Source organism: Bufo gargarizans, chromosome 1 (assembly GCF_014858855.1).
Source record: "Bufo gargarizans isolate SCDJY-AF-19 chromosome 1, ASM1485885v1, whole genome shotgun sequence".
NCBI lineage: Eukaryota > Metazoa > Chordata > Amphibia > Anura > Bufonidae > Bufo > Bufo gargarizans.
In genome coordinates, this window is record NC_058080.1 from 668,573,442 (window position 1) to 668,594,220 (window position 20,779).

The following is a 20,779-nucleotide window of genomic DNA, read 5'->3' on the forward strand; positions in this document are numbered from 1 at the left end:
CCAGTAGGGAATTTAGAATATCTGTACTCCTGGTAGAACTTGCTATTTTGGTTTTCCAGTTTATATCTGGAAGATTGAAATCTCCCATAATGATAACTTTTCTGGGATTACTATAGATAGTAATCATATAGTTGCTTACCTCATGTACATCTTCCCTATGCTTTTTCTTTTTCAGTTTGGATTCTCCTCACCTGGTTTCACCATGTAAACCCATCACTCTGGTTTATTTCCATCCCATATGTTGCACTTCCTGATGCTGTATCCAACCAAACCCATGATGCACTTCTCCTTTCTCTACCAGAGCTCCAGCACCATGCCTAACAACACTCAACTAGTTTATAGCTTTTCCCACTCAGCTAGTAATGTAGACAATCCCCTATCAGCCCCTGGACACAGTTGACCTGGATGGGGCAAGTAAGATGACACCCTGCCAAGGTCCGGGAGATAGAGTTGTAGCTGCGAGGATTGAGCAAGAGCTTAACAACTGGTGGTTTCAACTCTTAACTTTGACCCTGGGTAGTGAGGCCAGTACATCTTTTGGACTGCATATGGTTATAGAAACAGTGCCTCTCCATGAGAACCAACAAGCATGTTGGCCTCTTAGTGAGTGAAAACACCATACTTACTGTACTTTTAAGGGACTGTGTGTTATGATGTGACATTCAAGTATCCATGCCCTCCTGAGGAGTGATTGTATGTAAATACCCATACAGTATCTAGACTAAGAAGGTGGACAAGAGAGTATTCCCATCCTATCAGAGTGAATTAAAGAGACTAGTTCTGTATGGAGACTTACTGGGAGTACTCCATGGTAAGAAGACTTATTGGCAATGCTCCATGGGAAACAAATATGCAAAGAGCTATATCCCAAGAAAGAAAACCATTTCACCATTACCACCTATTGGAAGTGCCTCCTTATGAGTCTTAGGGAGCCACTTCCAATAGATGGAGCTGGTGAGATGGTACTCCAACTTAACCAGGGAATTATTGTAATTTGTCTGTATCACTTTAACCCTTTCGTTACCAGGGACGTACATGTACGGCACTGGAGCTATAGGCAAACTTGGAGCCCAATCGCAATAATTAAAGCCTGTAGATGCCATGATCAATTGAGACCATGGCATCAAGTATCAAAAACCCGGAAGCTCGCGCTTCAGCAAATCCTACTGACACTCCTGGCGGCCAATGGGGACTGAGGAGACGCAGAGTATTAATATTTTGGCCACCAGATAGCAGGTCAACATAAGAAATGTACAATAGACAGTAATAAACTAGTTTTAAAAATACATGATTGTTCAAAATTTTAAATCAGATTTTTTAGGCTCATATGAGCTTGAAAACCATTACAGAAAATTAAAATGTTTTAAATATATTAAAAAATTTATAAATATAAAAGTTTAAATCGCCCGCCTTTCCGTATAATAAAAAAAAATCTAAATTGCAAAAATATAAACATTATGGGTATCACAGCAACTGAAAACGCCCGTACTATTAAACTATAAAAATATTTTTTCAATACGGCGAATGGCGTAACGGTAAAAAAGGGTCAAAATGGCCAATTTGCCATTTTTTCATTGCTTCTCTTACCCAAAAAATTTGATCATTTACACACACTCCAAAATGGTATCAATAAAAACTACAGATTGTCCCGCAAAAAATGAGCCACACACAGCTCAGTAGATATAACTATAAGCAAGCAAGCAACTCCAAGCAAAAGGGACCACCAGAGGACCAGGTAGCAGGTATATCAGACGTTGTTAACAAAACAGCGTCTGATATACCTTTCAGGGGTTAAAAATTGCATCTACCGCCTGCCAGCAAATGATCGCCGCTGGCAGGCTGGAGATCCACTGGTTTACCTTCGGTTCCTGTGAATGCGTGCTCCTGTGTGCGCGCGCGTTCACAGGAAATCTTGCCTCTCGCGAGATGACGCGGCGGCGCGTCTAGGAGGAATAACAGGGTTTCCGCCTGCGTGCAGCGGTCCTGGGATGGTTAAAGGGAGTCTTTCACCTAAACTGACCATTATAGAACACTAACCCCATGATCTGCATTATAGTCCCCATATTGGAATGCTTCTTACCGTATAGCTGTCCATTGCTTATTTTCGCAAAAAAAAAACACTTTTATTTGATATGTTAATTAGGTTCTGAAGGTACCCAGGGGTGCGTTCAAGCGGCCGGAGCCAGGCCCCTCATCGCTTTTCATATGAAACCCCTCCCCTTTTACCCCTCTGGCCCGCCCTAGGTTCTTCAGAAATCTTCAGAAATCCAGCGCTGTTCACAAGATTTGCCGCGCCTGCGCACTTCATCTCCCCTTATGGGCAGAGGCCTAAGAGCGTTTAATGCGCATGTGCCGGCCCGTACATCTAGCCGGACCATACATCTAGCCGGCCTTGTGCCTCTGCCCATAATGGGGAATGAAGTGCGCAGGCGCGGCGAATCTTGTGAACGACACTGGCGCTGGATTTTTGAAGAACCTAGGGCGGGCCAGAGGGGTGAAAAGGGAAAAGATTTTTATATGAAAAGCGACGAGGGGCCTGGCACTGGCCGTTTGAACGCACTCCTGGGCACCTTCAGAACCTAATTAAGATATCGAATAAAAGTGTTTTTTTTTGTGAAAATAAGCGACGGACAGCTATACGGTAAGTAGCATTCCAATATGGGGACTATAATGCAGATCATGGTGTTAGTGTTCTATAATGGTCAGTTTAGGTGAAAGACTCCCTTTAAACATGTGAACAAATTGGATAACTTTGAAGAATATACAGTCGTGGCCAAAAGTTTTGAGAATGAAATATTAGTTTTCACAAAGTTTGCTGCTAAACTTCTTTTAGATCTTTGTTTCAGTTGTTTCTGTGATGTAGTGAAATATAATTACATGCACTTCATACGTTTCAAAGGCTTTTATCGGCAATTACATGGCATTTATGCAAAGAGTCAGTATTTGCACTGTTGGCCCTTCTTTTTCAGGACCTCTGCAATTCGACTGGGCATGCTCTCAATCAACTTCTGGGCCAATTCCTGATTGATAGCAACCCATTCTTTCATAATCACTTCTTGGAGTTTGTCAGAATTAGTGGGTTTTTGTTTGTCCACCCGCCTCTTGAGGATTGACCACAAGTTCTCAATGGGATTAACATCTGGGGAGTTTCCAGGCCATGGACCCAAAATGTCAATGTTTTGGTCCCCGAGCCGCTTAGTTATCACTTTTGCCTTATGGCACGGTGCTCCATCGTACTGGAAAATGCATTGTTCTTCACCAAACTGTTATTGGATTGTTGGAATAAGTTGCCGTTGGAGGGTGTTTTGGTACCATTCTTTATTCATGGCTGTGTTTTTGGGCAAAATTGTGAGTGAGCCCACTCCCTTGGATGAGAAGCAACCCCACACATGAATGGTCTCAGGATGCTTTACTGTTGGCATGACACAGGACTGATAGTAGCGCTCACCTTTTCTTCTCCGGACAAGCCTTTTTCCTGATACCCCAAACAATTGGAAAGAGGCTTCATCGGAGAATATGACTTTGCCCCAGTCCTCAGCAGTCCATTCACCATATTTTCTGCAGAAGATCAATCTGTCCCTGATGTTTTTTTGGGAGAGAAGTGGCTTATTTGTTGCCCTTCTTGACACCAGGCTATCTTCCAAAAGTCTTCGCCTCAGTGTGCTTGCAGATGCGCTCACACCTGCCTGCTGCCATTCCTGAGACAGCTCTGCACTGGTGGCACTCCGATCCTGCAGCTAAATCCTCTTTAGGAGACTATCCTGGCGCTTGCTGGACATTCTTGGACGCCTTGAAGCCTTCTTAACAAGAATTGAACCTCTTTCCTTGAAGTTCTTGATGATCCTATGAATTGTTGATTGAGGTGCAATCTTAGTAGCCACAATATGCTTGCCTGTGAAGCCATTTTTATGCAACGCAATGATGGCTGCACGCGTTTCTTTGCAGGTCACCATGGTTAACAATGGAAGAACAATGATTTCAAGCATCACCCTCCTTTTAACAGGTCAAGTCTGCCATTTTAACCCAATCAGCCTGACATAATGATCTCCAGCCTGGTGCTAGTCAACATTCTCACCTGAGTTAACAAGACGATTACTGAAATGATCTCAGCAGGTCCTTTAATGACAGCAATGAAATGCAGTGGAAATGTTATTTTGGGATTAAGTTAATTTTCATGACAAAGAAGGACTATGCAATTCATCTGATCACTCTTCATAACATTCTGGAGTATATGCAAATTGCTATTATAAAAACTTAAGCCGCAACTTTTCCAATTTCCAATATTTATGTAATTCTTAAAACTTTTGGCCACGACTGTACATATATTTATAGTAAAAGCTTTTTGACATACCTGTGTTATTATTGTATCGTTTAAAGCTGACAAAAACATCAGAACGCTCACCTGCAACATAAATTAAATAAATACACAAAATAATTATATTAATAAAAATGATCAAAAACAGAACACATAGAAACCTTATCCCATAAGTATAAAGCTTTATTTCAACAGGCAAACAAACACAATCCTGGCTAAAACATCCGTGCTTCATGGGTCGCTGAAAAGGTACATGTACCTTTTTCTGGGATTGCCACGTGGATGTCACCCTATTGAAATCAATGGGGCCGCGCGGCAATCATTGTGTGCAATAAAAAAACCAAAAAACTATTATCTATTAGCTTGAATGTCTTTTTGCCAGAAAATTGCATGGGGGGGGGGGTCTAGCCCCCTTATTTAATACCACCTAATATCTGTGTTTTCATGTGAAATATCTCTGTAATTATATGAGATCTAATGTTAAAACCACTTGATCTTACCAGATCTAGCGAAGGCCTATATTAGCCTGAATCAGGGCTTTTTTTCTCAGAGAAAAGGTGGTGGAACTCACCCCCCCCCCTCCCCTGGCCACGCCCCTACCCACCCCTAGGACCGCCCCCTAAAACCACCTCTTTATAGAACAGGGATGCAAGTAAAATATGGGGGGTGCTATAAAAGTCCAGCCCAGCAAAGAAACCCCCCAGATGGGGATGGCACTGTTAATGGTCGATCCGGGGATGGCACTGTTATGGGGTGGAGGATCTGTGGATGGCTCCACAGATCCCCCATCCTATAACAGTGCCATCCACAGACCCCCCCATCCTATAACAGTGCCATCCACAGACCCCCCCACCCCATAACAGTGCCATCCACAGACGCCCCCTTAACAGTGCCATCCACAGACACCCCCCACCCCATAACAGTGCCATCCACAGACCCCCCCCCTTAACAGTGTCATCCACAGACCCCCCATTGCCGCTCCAGTACAGTTATAAAATGTGTAATTCAATTAATAATGATTCATGCTGCCCCCTCTGTAGTATAACATTCAATATATCCTACTCACAGGGCTACTGTTATATTGTAATGCAGGCCGGCCGGGCAGACGAGTGGCAGCGTGACTGACTGACGTCACGTGCCTGCGCTGCCTGCTTCATTCATAAAGTAGGCTGGGCAGGCACGTGACGTCAGTCAGTCACGCTGCCGCTCGTCTGCCCGGCCGGCCTGCATTACGATATAACAGTAGCCCTGTGAGTAGGATAGATTGAATGTTATACTACAGAGGGGGCAGCATGAATCATTATTAATTGAATTACACATTTTATAACTGTACTGGAGCGGCGGGGCCGGAGCACAGTGAACGCACCGGCCCCCAGCTCCTCCTCCCAGTTCCTCCCCGCTGATACATCGCAGCCTGCGATGCTGGAGCATGGCAGGCTGCGATGTCAAAAGGTGGCGGAACGCCGTTACGGTGCGTTCCGCCAGAAAAAAAGCCCCGGCCTGAATGAAATTTTACCAGAAAATGTATGTAATACCAAATATCCATAATATCTCTGTAATTATATGAGATCTAACGTTGAAACCACTTGATCTTAGCGGGTCTAATGCAGATCTATTAGCCTGAGTGAAATTTTACCAGAAAATTGCATGGGGGGGGGGGGCTAATACTACCTAATATCTGTGTTTTAAAGTGAAATATCTCTGTAATTATATGAGCTCTAATGTTGAAACCACTTGATCTTACCAGATCTAACGAATGCCTATTAGTCTGCATCACATTTTACCTGAAAATTGCATGTGGGCGCTAGCCCCCCCTCATTAATCACTTAATAAGTCTGCAATTATGTGACAACTAACAAAACAACTAGTTGATCATACCGGATCTTCCAAAATAGCTAATTGTTTGGTCAATTTTTTGATAAGGAGGGGCTGATGACGGGTTAGCCCCCCCTTCCCCACAAATGACTGTTAATATCTCTACTTCTGTGTGAGATCTAAAGCAAACAACAATTGATCTAACCTGATCTAACTAAGATCTAACCAACTGCATATGTTTTGTTTGATTTTGATATGGGGGCGCTAACACGGCTGAGGTCAATATAGCGAATATTCGAAAAAAAAAATAATATAGAGCAATTTAGCTAATATAGTGATAGAATCTTTGTCTCAGATTGGAAAAAAATGAAAAGATTATAGCTAGGGATGAGCGAACTCGAACTGTATAGTTCGGGTTCGTACCGAATTTTGGGGTGTCCGTGACACGGACCCGAACCCGGACATTTTCGTAAAAGTCTGGGTTCGGGTTCGGTGTTCGTCGCTTTCTTGGTGCTTTTGTGACGCTTTCTTGGCGCTTTTTGAAAGGCTGCAAAGCAGCCAATCAACAAGCGTCATACTACTTGCCCCAAGAGGCCGTCACAGCCATGCCTACTATTGGCATGGCTGTGATTGGCCAGAGCACCCTGTGACCCAGCCTCTATTTAAGCTGGAGTCACATAGCGCCGCCCGTCACTCTGCTCTGATTAGCGTAGGGAGAGGTTGCGGCTGCGACAGTAGGGCGAGATTAGGCAGATTAACTCCTCCAAAGGACTTGATTAATCGATCAATCTGCAGCTGTGCATCATTGAGCTGCTGAAATTCAATTGCTCACTGTTTTTAGGCTGCCCAGACCGTTTGTCAGTCACTTTTTTCTGGGGTGATCGGCGGCCATTTTGTGTCTTGTGGTGCGCCAGCACAAGCTGCGACCAAGTGCATTTAACCCTCAATGGTGTGGTTGTTTTTTGGCTAAAGCCTACATCAGGGTGAAGCTGTCACACCAAGTGCATTTAACCAGCAATAGTCTGTTTATTTTTTGGCCATATACTACATCAGGGGCAAGCTGCGCCCGTCACCAAGTGCATTTAACCCTCAGTAGTGTGGTTGGTCAAGCTGTCACACCAAGTGCATTTAACCAGCAATAGTCTGTTTATTTTTTGGCCATATACTACATCAGGGGCAAGCTGCGCCTGTCACCAAGTGCATTTAACCCTCAATGGTGTGGTTGTTTTTTGGCTAAAGCCTACATCAGGGTGAAGCTGTCACACCAAGTGCATTTAACCAGCAATAGTCTGTTTATTTTTTGGCCATATACTACATCAGGGGCAAGCTGCGCCCGTCACCAAGTGCATTTAACCCTCAGTAGTGTGGTTGTTCAAGATGTCACACCAAGTGGATTTAACCAGCAATAGTCTGTTCATTTTTTGGCCATATACTACATCAGGGGCAAGCTGCGCCTGTCACCAAGTGCATTTAACCCTCAATGGTGTGGTTGTTTTTTGGCTAAAGCCTACATCAGGGTGAAGCTGTCACACCAAGTGCATTTAACCAGCAATAGTCTGTTCATGTTTTGGCCATATACTACATCAGGGGCAAGCTGCGCCTGTCACCAAGTGCATTTAACCCTCAGTAGTGTGGTTGGTCAAGCTGTCACACCAAGTGCATTTAACCAGCAATAGTGTGGTTATTTTTTGGCCATATCCCAGTCTAATTCTGTCAGTAAATCCATACCGGTCACCCAGCGCCTAAATACTAGGCCTCAAATTTATATCCCGCTAAATCTGTCGTTACCGCTGTAGCTGGGCAAGTTATTTAGTGTCCGTCAAAGCACATTTTTTGTTCTGGGTTAAAATACAATTCCCAATTTAGCAATTTCATAATTTAGTGGTTTCTGCTGTATCAGAGCTATTTGAAATCTATCCCTAAAAGGGTATATAATATTCAAGGTGCACATAGGGTCATTCAGAATAACTTCACACACACGCTACTGTGCATTTCCAAGTTTAATTCTGTCAGTAAATCCATACCGGTCACCCAGCGCCTAAATACTAGGCCTCAAATTTATATCCCGCTAAATCTGTCGTTACCGCTGTACTGTTCTGGCTGGGCAAGTTATTTAGTGTCCGTCAAAGCACATTTTTTGTTCTGGGTTGAAATACAATTCCCAATTTAGCAATTTCATAATTTAGTGGTTTCTGCTGTATCAGAGCTATTTGAAATCTATCCCTAAAAGGGTATATAATATTCAAGGTGCACATAGGGTCATTCAGAATAACTTCACACAAATGCTACTGTGCATTTCCAAGTTTAATTCTGTCAGTAAATCCATACCGGTCACCCAGCGCCTAAATACTAGGCCTCAAATTTATATCCTGCTAAATCTGTCGTTCCTGCTGTACTGTTCTGGCTGGGCAAGTTATTTAGTGTCCGTCAAAGCACATTTTTTGTTCTGGGTTAAAATACAATTCCCAATTTAGCAATTTCATAATTTAGTGGTTTCTGCTGTATCAGAGCTATTTGAAATCTATCCCTAAAAGGGTATATAATATTCAAGGTGCACATAGGGTCATTCAGAATAACTTCACACACACGCTACTGTGCATTTCCAAGTCTAATTCTGTCAGTAAATCTATACCGGTCACCCAGCGCCTAAATACTAGGCCTCAAATTTATATTCAGCTGAATTTGAATACAATACATTGGGCCAAATAATATTTTTGTTGTTGTGGTGAACGATAACAATGAGGAAAACATCTATTAAGGGACGCGGACGTGGACATGGTCGTGGTGGTGTTAGTGGACCATCTGGTGCTGGGAGAGGACGTGGCTGTTCTGCCACATCCACACGTCCTAGTGTACCAACTACCTCAGGTCCCAGTAGCCGCCAGAATTTACAGCGATATATGGTGGGGCCCAATGCCGTTCTAAGGATGGTAAGGCCTGAGCAGGTGCAGGCATTAGTCAATTGGGTGGCCGACAGTGGATCCAGCACGTTCACATTATCTCCCACCCAGTCTTCTGCAGAAAGCGCACAGATGGCGCCTGAAAACCAACCCCATCAGTCTGTCACATCACCCCCATGCATATCAGGGAAACTGTCTGAGCCTCAAGTTATGCTGCAGTCTCTTATGCTGTTTGAAGACTCTGCTGGCAGGGTTTCCCAAGGGCATCCACCTAGCCCTTCCCCAGCGGTGGAAGACATAGACTGCACTGACGCACAACCACTTATGTTTCCTGATGATGAGGACATGGGAATACCACCTCAGCATGTCTCTGATGATGACGAAACACAGGTGCCAACTGCTGCGTCTTTCTGCAGTGTGCAGACTGAACAGGAGGTCAGGGATCAAGACTGGGTGGAAGACGATGCAGGGGACGATGAGGTCCTAGACCCCACATGGAATGAAGGTCGTGCCACTGACTTTCACAGTTCGGAGGAAGAGGCAGTGGTGAGACCGAGCCAACAGCGTAGCAAAAGAGGGAGCAGTGGGCAAAAGCAGAACACCCGCCGCCAAGAGACTCCGCCTGCTACTGACCGCCGCCATCTGGGACCGAGCACCCCAAAGGCAGCTTCAAGGAGTTCCCTGGCATGGCACTTCTTCAAACAATGTGCTGACGACAAGACCCGAGTGGTTTGCACGCTGTGCCATCAGAGCCTGAAGCGACGCATTAATGTTCTGAACCTTAGCACAACCTGCATGACCAGGCACCTGCATGCAAAGCATGAACTGCAGTGGAGTAAACACCTTAAAACCAAGGAAGTCGCTCAGGCTCCCCCTGCTACCTCTTCTGCTGCTGCCGCTTCGGCCTCTTCTGCTGCTGCCGCCTCGGCCTCTTCTGCTGCTGCCGCCTCGGCCTCTTCCTCCGCCTCTGGAGGAACGTTGGCACCTGCCGCCCAGCAAACAGGGGATGTACCACCAACACCACCACCACCTCCGTCACCAAGCGTCTCAACCATGTCACACGGCAGCGTTCAGCTCTCCATCTCACAAACATTTGAGAGAAAGCGTAAATTCCCACCTAGCCACCCTCGATCCCTGGCCCTGAATGCCAGCATTTCTAAACTACTGGCCTATGAAATGCTGTCATTTAGGCTGGTGGACACAGACAGCTTCAAACAGCTCATGTCGCTTGCTGGCCCACAGTATGTTGTTCCCAGCCGCCACTACTTCTCCAAGAGAGCCGTGCCTTCCCTGCACAACCAAGTATCCGATAAAATCAAGTGTGCACTGCGCAACGCCATCTGTAGCAAGGTCCACCTAACCACAGATACGTGGACCAGTAAGCACGGCCAGGGACGCTATATCTCTCTAACTGCACACTGGGTAAATGTAGTGGCAGCTGGGCCCCAGGCGGAGAGCTGTTTGGCGCACGTCCTTCCGCCGCTAAGGATCGCAGGGCAACATTCTTTGCCTCCTGTTGCCACCTCCTCCTTCTCGGCTTCCTCCTCCTCTTCTTCCACCTGCTCATCCAGTCAGCCACACACCTTCACCACCAACTTCAGCACAGCCCGGGGTAAACGTCAGCAGGCCATTCTGAAACTCATATGTTTGGGGGACAGGCCCCACACCGCACAGGAGTTGTGGCGGGGTATAGAACAACAGACCGACGAGTGGTTGCTGCTGGTGAGCCTCAAGCCCGGCCTGGTGGTGTGCGATAATGGGCGAAATCTCGTTGCAGCTCTGGGACTAGCCAGTTTGACGCACATCCCTTGCCTGGCGCATGTGCTGAATTTGGTGGTGCAGAAGTTCATTCACAACTACCCCGACATGTCAGAGCTGCTGCATAAAGTGCGGGCCGTCTGTTCGCGCTTCCGGCGTTCACATCCTGCCGCTGCTCGCCTGTCTGCGCTACAGCGTAACTTCGTCCTTCCCGCTCACCGCCTCATATGCGACGTGCCCACCAGGTGGAACTCCACCTTGCACATGCTGGACAGACTGTACGAGCAACAGCAGGCCATAGTGGAGATTCAGCTGCAGCACGCACGGGTCAGTCGCACTGCGGAACAGCACCACTTCACCACCAATGACTGGGCCTCCATGCGAGACCTGTGTGCCCTGTTGCGCTGTTTCGAGAACTCCACCAACATGGCCAGTGGCGATGACGCCGTTATCAGCGTTACAATACCACTTCTATGTCTCCTTGAGAAAACACTTAGGGCGATGATGGAAGAGGAGGTGGCCCAGGAGGAGGAGGAGGAGGAAGAGGGGTCATTTTTAGCACTTTCAGGCCAGTCTCTTCGAAGTGACTCAGAGGGAGGTTTTTTGCAACAGCAGAGGCCAGGTACAAATGTGGCCAGCCAGGGCCCACTACTGGAGGACGAGGAGGACAAGGATGAGGAGGAGGTGGAGGAGGATGAGGATGAAGCATGGTCACAGCGGGGTGGCACCCAACGCAGCTCGGGCCCATCACTGGTGCGTGGCTGGGGGGAAAGGCAGGACGATGATGATACGCCTCCCACAGAGGACAGCTTGTCCTTACCCCTGGGCAGCCTGGCACACATGAGCGACTACATGCTGCAGTGCCTGCGCAACGACAGCAGAGTTGCCCACATTTTAACCTGTGCGGACTACTGGGTTGCCACCCTGCTGGATCCACGCTACAAAGACAATGTGCCCACCTTACTTCCTGCACTGGAGCGTGATAGGAAGATGCGCGAGTACAAGCGCACGTTGGTAGACGCGCTACTGAGAGCATTCCCAAATGTCACAGGGGAACAAGTGGAAGCCCAAGGCCAAGGCAGAGGAGGAGCAAGAGGTCGCCAAGGCAGCTGTGTCACGGCCAGCTCTTCTGAGGGCAGGGTTAGCATGGCAGAGATGTGGAAAACTTTTGTCAACACGCCACAGCTAACTGCACCACCACCTGATACGCAACATGTTAGCAGGAGGCAACATTTCACTAACATGGTGGAACAGTACTTGTGCACACCCCTCCACGTACTGACTGATGGTTCGGCCCCATTCAACTTCTGGGTCTCTAAATTGTCCACGTGGCCAGAGCTAGCCTTTTATGCCTTGGAGGTGCTGGCCTGCCCGGTGGCCAGCGTTTTGTCTGAACGTGTATTCAGCACGGCAGGGGGCGTCATTACAGACAAACGCAGCCGCCTGTCTACAGCCAATGTGGACAAGCTGACGTTCATAAAAATGAACCAGGCATGGATCCCACAGGACCTGTCCGTCCCTTGTCCAGATTACACATTAACTACCTCCCCTTAACCATATATTATTGTACTCCAGGGCACTTCCTCATTCAATCCTATTTTTATTTTCATTTTACCATTATATTGCGAGGCTACCCAAAGTTGAATGAACCTCTCCTCTGTCTGGGTGCCGGGGCCTAAATATATGCCAATGGACTGTTCCAATGTTGGGTGACGTGAAGCCTGATTCTCTGCTATGACATGCAGACTAATTCTCAGCTGACATGAAGCCTGATTGTCTTTTACGGGACCTCTCTCCTCTGCCTGGGTGCTGGGCCTAAATATCTGACAATGGACTGTTGCAGTGGTGGCTGACGTGAAGCCTGATTTTCTGCTATGACATGCAGACTGATTCTCTGCTGACATGAAGCCAGATCCTCTGTTACGGGACCTCTCTCCTCTGCCTGGGTGCTGGGCCTAAATATCTGACAATGGACTGTTGCAGTGGTGGCTGACGTGAAGCCTGATTTTCTGCTATTACATGCAGACTGATTCTCTGCTGACATGAAGCCAGATCCTCTGTTACGGGACCTCTCTCCTCTGCCTGTGTGCTGGGCCTAAATATATGCCAATGGACTGTTGCAGTGGTGGCTGACGTGAAGCCTGATTCTCTGCTATGACATGCAGACTAATTCTCTGCTGAAATGAAGCCAGATTGTCTGTTACGGGACCTCTCTCCTCTGCCTGGGTGCTGGGCCTAAATTTATGAAAATGGACTGTTGCAGTGGTGGGTGACGTGAAGCCTGATTCTCTGCTATGACATGAAGACTGATTCTCTGCTGACATGAAGCCAGATTGTCTGTTACGGGACCTCTCTCCTCTGCCTGGGTGCTGGGCCTAAATATCTGACAATGGACTGTTGCATTGGTGGCTGACGTGAAGCCTGATTCTCTGCTATGACATGCAGACTGATTCTCTGCTGACATGAAGCCAGATCCTCTGTTACGGGACCTCTCTCCTCTGCCTGGGTGCTGGGCCTAAATATCTGACAATGGACTGTTGCATTGGTGGCTGACGTGAAGCCTGATTCTCTGCTATGATATGAAGACTGATTCTCTGCTGACATGAAGCCAGATTGTCTGTTACGGGACCTCTCTCCTCTGCCTGGGTGCTGGGCCTAAATATCTGACAATGGACTGTTGCAGTGGTGGCTGACGTGAAGCCTGATTTTCTGCTATGACATGCAGACTGATTCTCTGCTGACATGAAACCAGATCCTCTGTTACGGGACCTCTCTCCTCTGCCTGTGTGCTGGGCCTAAATATATGCCAATGGACTGTTGCAGTGGTGGCTGACGTGAAGCCTGATTCTGTGCTATGACATGCAGACTAATTCTCTACTGACATGAAGCCAGATTGTCTGTTACGGGACCTCTCTCCTCTGCCTGGGTGCTGGGCCTAAATTTATGAAAATGGACTCTTACAGTGGTGGGTGACGTGAAGCCTGATTCTCTGCTATGACATGAAGACTGATTCTCTGCTGACATGAAGCCAGATTGTCTGTTACGGGACCTCTCTCCTCTGCCTGGGTGCTGGGCCTAAATATCTGACAATGGACTGTTGCATTGGTGGCTGACGTGAAGCCTGATTCTCTGCTATGATATGAAGACTGATTCTCTGCTGACATGAAGCCAGATTGTCTGTTACGGGACCTCTCTCCTCTGCCTGGGTGCTGGGCCTAAATATCTGACAATGGACTGTTGCAGTGGTGGCTGACGTGAAGCCTGATTTTCTGCTATGACATGCAGACTGATTCTCTGCTGACATGAAGCCAGATCCTCTGTTACGGGACCTCTCTCCTCTGCCTGGGTGCTGGGCCTAAATATCTGACAATGGACTCTTACAGTGGTGGGTGACGTGAAGCCTGATTCTCTGCTATGATATGAAGACTGATTCTCTGCTGACATGAAGCCAGATTGTCTGTTACGGGACCTCTCTCCTCTGCCTGGGTGCTGGGCCTAAATTTATGAAAATGGACTCTTACAGTGGTGGGTGACGTGAAGCCTGATTCTCTGCTATGATATGAAGACTGATTCTCTGCTGACATGAAGCCAGATTGTCTGTTACGGGACCTCTCTCCTCTGCCTGGGTGCTGGGCCTAAATTTATGAAAATGGACTCTTACAGTGGTGGGTGACGTGAAGCCTGATTCTCTGCTATGATATGAAGACTGATTCTCTGCTGACATGAAGCCAGATTGTCTGTTACGGGACCTCTCTCCTCTGCCTGGGTGCTTGGCCTAAATTTATGACAATGGACTGTTGCAGTGGTGGCTGACGTGAAGCCTGATTCTCTGCTATGACATGCAGACTGATTCTCTGCTGACATGAAGACAGATTCTCTGTTACGGGACCTCTCTCCTCTGCCTGGGTGCCGGGGCCTAAATATCTGAGAATGGACTGTTCCAGTGGTGGGTGACGTGAAGCCAGATTCTCTGCTATGGGACCTCTCTCCAATTGATTTTGGTTAATTTTTATTTATTTAATTTTTATTTTAATTCATTTCCCTATCCACATTTGTTTGCAGGGGATTTACCTACATGTTGCTGTCTTTTGCAGCCCTCTAGCCCTTTCCTGGGCTGTTTTACAGCCTTTTTAGTACCGAAAAGTTTGGGTCCCCATTGACTTCAATGGGGTACGGGTTCGGGTTCGGGACGAAGTTCGGATCGGGTTCGGATCCCGAACCCGAACATTTCCGGGACGTTCGGCCGAACTTCTCGAACCCGAACATTCAGGTGTTCGCTCAACTCTAATTATAGCACTATATTAGCTAAATTGCTCTACATTCGTTTTTTCGAATATTCACTTTATTGCTATATATTCTTGTTTTAGAATATTACGAGTATTCTAAAAAACGAATATATAGCTCTATATCGAATATATTTGTTTTTTAGAATATTCGTCTTTTTTTTCCATCTGAAGTCATGATTCCTCCCTGCTTAAGTTGCTTGTGGGCCAATGACTCATTGGCCAACAACATGAAGCAGGGAGGAATCATGTTTTTACTCGGCAATTCGCATTACGAAAATTCGCAATGTACACTATCATGACTTCAGATGGAAAAAAATACGAATATTCTAAAAAACTAATAAATAGGACTAAATTCTATAGTGCCATATATTCATTTTTGACCTACATCTGTATTGATTGCGCAATATTCGAATATTGCGCGATCATTACCATGCTGATTTTTGGATTTAAAAAAAATTGTAGAATATAACGAATATTCGAATTCGCAAATATTCGACGAATTTTCTACAAAATATTCGCTAAATATTGCGAATTCGAATATGAACACCGCCCACTCATCACTAATTATAGGTCAGAAGTTAAATCTTCTATTAAAGCACTCGGTCGAAGTTGCCCAAGGTCCCCTGGATCTTTAATAGAAGATTTAACTTCTGACTATACCAACGCCTTAATATTTTTAGATAAGCTGTGAGACTCTTCCATAACCAGTGGTTTAATGTAAGAGGCTGCTAAAGCTACTCTACATCCTCCACATTCTTTATGTTTAGTCTTTCCGGATGATTTCTTTGTTGTTTTCGCTACCTATAACAATAAATCAAAAATAACACCCAAAATTAATTAGGAGATGATAAATCTCACCCATAGTAGAGTCAAGCTTCCCCGCTCCTCAGGACCAATACCAGGCTTGTGGGCCTCGAGGGATCCAGGGGGTCGTTGCGTCTGCGTCACCTGGTTCTGACATGCTGGTGGAAACCCAGATCCTGCACAGCACTGTGCCACAAGGCTGGCTGCCTTCTCCTGCTGCTGATTTGTAAAGAGCGCCTCAGCTCCTTTTAACCCCTAGGCCCAAAAATGCCTAATTCAATAAGGGAGGATGCCCACACCCCTTCCGGAGATGACATCAATGAGCCAGAAGGGGCCATTCCGGCGTGAATGCGCAGAACATAGGAGAAGCGCACGCCGCCATCTTGGAAGCAAGATGCCGGGCATGCCACTGCAATGGACCGGGAGCCGTCTAAACACGGCCACAGCGGCACCCCACAGAGGCTTGGGAGGAGGCAGGAAGAAGAGCAGGCTCAGGCAGCGGCTTCCCAAGGAGACTGACGCCGCCAGGGATGGGTCCCTTTACGGTATAGTAGACCCGGACCTCCCAGGCCTCCTGAGGTGAGAACCAAAATCACGGCAGGAGCCAGAGCTCCTCAGGTACCTCCTATCAGGAGGACAGGAAACCTGAACTGAGGTGTGGTGGGGGTGTGAACCATTTTATCTCTTCAGGTTTCCTGTCCTAGATGGGAGGTCCTAGTCGCATGGGTGCAGTCATGGGTGAGGGGAAAAATTAAGTGTTAATATATGAAAATGAGAATAAGCCCCTAGGAGCAACTGGGAGTTGTTGTTACACCTAGAGGATCAGCTCTCTCTGCAACTGCTGCACCCAGGGCTGCACCACCAATTAGGCGAGGTGAGGTGATTAACTTAGGCAGTGCAGCCCTGGGGACAAGTGGGAAGAGGGCGGCAGGGCAGTAAGAGATGAGCGCTTCCATTGTGGCAAACAAGAAAAGCAACTATATAAGCCTAAAGTGTTGTCTAACAAACAACAAATGGATGCCCAATATATTTAAAAATATATATTTTGTTTGAAGAGTCAGCAGAAAACCCCGGATGCTGCAGTCCCCCTGACGGTGTCTCTGTAACCCACCAAAAGATGGAGCACATGTCAGGTGTGTATAGAGTATGCAGTATGGTGATTCACAGAAAAAAAGGGGGTATGTATATATACGGACCACTAGAAAATAATACTCACTGTGATCATCACCTTAGTGCATAGCCGCAGGATGAGTCTCAAGCGCCGGATCCTAATGTTTCACAAATGGGAATATAGACAAAAGATAATGTCCATATGGGATTCTCAAAATAAATGAATAAATGAGACCCCTATACCAGACCTTCATGAGCTGTAAGCAAAAAAACTCAACCGTGGATATCTGATGGAAAATCACAACATACCATAGAACATGATAGAGGGAGAGACAGCAGGCACAGGACCGGCAAAGGACCCTGACGCGCGTTTCGTCTCAGCTTCGTCATCATGTCCTATGGTATGTTGTGTCTTCTTATGTACCACAAGAGTCTTAGGGCCCCCTCAGGCTCCTGGGTCCAGAAGTGACAGCTACCTCTGCACCCCCTATAGCTACGCCCCTGAATGAACCCCTAATGCAAGTCAATGATAGATGGGAAATTGTAATTTTGTATCAGTTTGGGTTGTGTTTCTCCACTCCACTCTTTCCACAGGAAGGTTCTAGTTCAGCTAGAAACTTTATATAAAGAGAGCAGTAAGAGCCCCTAGTTTTCCGCAGTTAAGGATCAGTGCATAGAAGAAGAGATTCTGCCAGATTACTTGAGTGACCAGAAGACGCTGAGATGGTGATACTCTGCCACAGACCCTGGATAACCAGCCTTTGTCCAAGGTACCAGCCTTCTGAGGAAGAGAAAGAGCTGCACGGTTTTGCACTTCAGTTCCTCCAGCAAAGAAGCACACTGGTTAACTGCAGACCCCGACTCTCTGGATTAGGGTGCACCACATTTAACCATTCCTTCTGTAGAGCAGCAACACATGGTGACACTGTCATGGTGGGGAGTGGGGGAAACCCCCACCGTACAATGTCAGGGAAGAAGGGAATGCCACCAGACCTGCAACCAAGGATAAGGAAGCAGGTCACCTCCTATAGCGTCCCTAATCCTCGCCCTAACTCCTCACCGTTTGAGCAGACCTGGATGGTATCATGGCTCATACCCAGGAAACCTAGAGCCCTACTAACCCTAATGATCCCTGGTAGTAAGGTAAGGGCCAGAGACGACCTGTTCTTCTAAGACACTGAAGAGCAGGAGTCTCTGCAGGCCTAACAGCAAGGAGTGGAGCAGACAGTAAGCAGAGGACAAACTCGACAGGTAAGTGTCCTGTGGCAGAATGACAACAGACTACAGGACCACAATGTCACTTACCTGCCCACAACAACTAAAAGGAACGAGTCGTCCACACCACAACCACTGGATCCTGCTAAAAGAACTGAAGCCCAAACACACAAATCTGGACTCAGTACCAACACCAAACACAGGAGCAGTAGTAACTGCCTGGACCACCAAGGCAAGATGCATGGCAGACCCAGACAGCGCTGCTTAACTGAGTTGTAGTTCCCCCTCTGGGGAACCCCAGGGACCCCCTTCCGGAGGTACAGACACACAGGGGAAATGTCAAACAACCATGCTGGACTACAAACACCAAATGAACCAGATATGGAGCACCAACAACAAGCACCCTGTACATAATACACCATACTCAAAACAACAAGTGAGGATAGGTAAAGGAAAAGAAACAAAGGGAAGACAAGGGGATGACATCGCAGATGACATCAATGTCAAACTAGGATGGCCCACAGATAGCATCCAAGAAAAGAGCAAGCTCCTTCTCATACAAAGGCAGACATAACAATAATATCAGTCTCACAGCAACAGTGCCCCTTACTTTAATTTGCACTGGGTACAACTATACAAATGTTTATTTTGTTTGTACAGTAATTATAACTTGGTGTCCAAATGTAGATCTCTAGACTGAAATGCTCTTTATATGTTTTGTCATTACCTGTTGGAATTTTACCGTAAGGCAACATATTTAAAGTCCGGTTTCCTGCTGAAAAATTACCTGTTAAAAAAAAAAGAGAGACTCTAAAGATAGGTGTATTGTTCACAATAGAGATTTATTGTGCAAAATGGAAAACTGCATGGGGAACAAATGATTGCTGCTACGAAAGTTGGTTCCTTATGTAATTAACATTATGTCAGCAGCACATGTCATGTAGCGTAGAACTGAAGTTCCCAGGGCCCACTTTTTGGGGGATATTTATCAAACTGGTGTAAAGTAGAACTGGTTTAGTTGCCCATACCAACCAATCAAATTCCACCTTTCATTTTCCAAAGGAGCTGTCAAAAATGAAAAGGTGGAATTTGATTGCTTGCAATGGGAAACTGAGCCAGTTGTACTTTAAACCAGTTCGATAAATATCCCCCTTTGTTCATACCTAACAAGTGCACTCCCACTTTTAGGTGAATAGTCATCACCAAAGTTCAGCTCCAAATGAAATTATCCTCTGCTAAACCTTATGTGGTAAGTTCTATTAGGGCTCTTTCACATAAGGCCTCTTTCACACTTGCGTTGTCCGGATCCGGCGTGTACTCCACTTGCCGGAATTACACGCCGGATCCGGAAAAACGCAAGTGAACTGAAAGCATTTGAAGACGGATTCGTTCAGTGTTACTATGGCAGCCAGGACGCTATTAAAGTCCTGGTTGCCATAGTAGGAGCGGGGAGCAGCATACTTACAGTCCATGCGACTCCCGGGGCGCTCCAGAATGACGTCAGAGCGCCCCATGCGCATGGATGATGTGCCATGCGATCACGTCATCCATGCGCCTGGGGCGCCCTGACGTCACTCTGGAGCGCCCCGGGAGCCGCACGGACGGTAAGTATGCTGCTCCCCCGCTCCCCACTACACTTTACCATGGCTGCCAGGACTTTAGCGTCCCGGCAGCCATGGTAACCATTCAGAAAAAGCTAAATGTCGGATCCGGCTATGCGCCGAAACGACGTTTAGCTTAAGGCCGGATCCGGATCAATGCCTTTCAATGGGCATTAATTCCGGATCCGGCCTTGCGGCAAGTCTTCAGGATTTTTGGCCGGAGCAAAAAGCGCAGCATGCTGCGGTATTTTCTCCAGCCAGAAAACGTTCCGGTCCGGAACTGGAGACATCCTGATGCATCCTGAACGGATTTCACTCCATTCAGAATGCATTAGGATAAAACTGATCAGGATTCTTCCGGCATAGAGCCCCGACGACGGAACTCTATGCCGGAAGAAAAGAACGCAGGTGTGAAAGAGCCCTAAGCGGATCCTGTGCGTAGAATCCGCTGCATGAAAGAGAGCCAAGCCCGGTTTCCAGACAGCAGAGACACAGAGCATTAATATGATTGATAATGCTCCGTGCCTCTCTGTGACCTTTTTACTACAAAATCACAGTGACAACTTTATCTCAATGTGATTTTGTAGTAAAAAGGCCACAGAGAGGCAAAGAGCATTATCAATCATGTAATGCTCCATGTCTCTGCTGTCCAGAGCGGGGCTTGCCTCTCTTTCACACAGCGGATTACCCACACGGCATCCGCTTGTGTGAAAGAGCCCTTAGGGATCCTTTATCGTGTCAGAGCTTGGGCCCACTGGAGGAGCCTCTGATACTCCGGTGGGCTAGTCTGACCCAGATCCCGTGTTTATATGGGGAGATATGCTGCTGCTGACCAGTGAACATTTTTTAGCCTGCATAAAAGTTCTGATCAACCAATTTCCCCCACACTGGCCCATATAATAATTTACACCACACTGCCCCATATAGTAATTTCCCCCACACTGCCCCATGAAGTAATTTGCCCCCACACTGCAC

General features: G+C 46.8%; 1 protein-coding gene across 1 annotated transcript in view; it reads right to left on the bottom strand.

Annotated features, from left to right (window-relative positions):
- The window catches only part of LOC122929491 (proteinase-activated receptor 1-like), a 35,734-nt gene extending 16,774 nt beyond the window's left edge, over positions 1 to 18,960 (bottom strand). The window contains exons 1-2 of the mRNA XM_044283095.1: positions 18,931 to 18,960; positions 4,352 to 4,402 (exon numbers count right to left, since the gene is read on the bottom strand). Of these exons, the coding sequence (XP_044139030.1) occupies positions 4,352 to 4,402; positions 18,931 to 18,958 (79 nt within the window). The 5' untranslated portion in view covers positions 18,959 to 18,960. The remainder of the gene's footprint in view (positions 1 to 4,351; positions 4,403 to 18,930) is intronic.
- Positions 18,961 to 20,779: the final 1,819 nt, after the last annotated feature.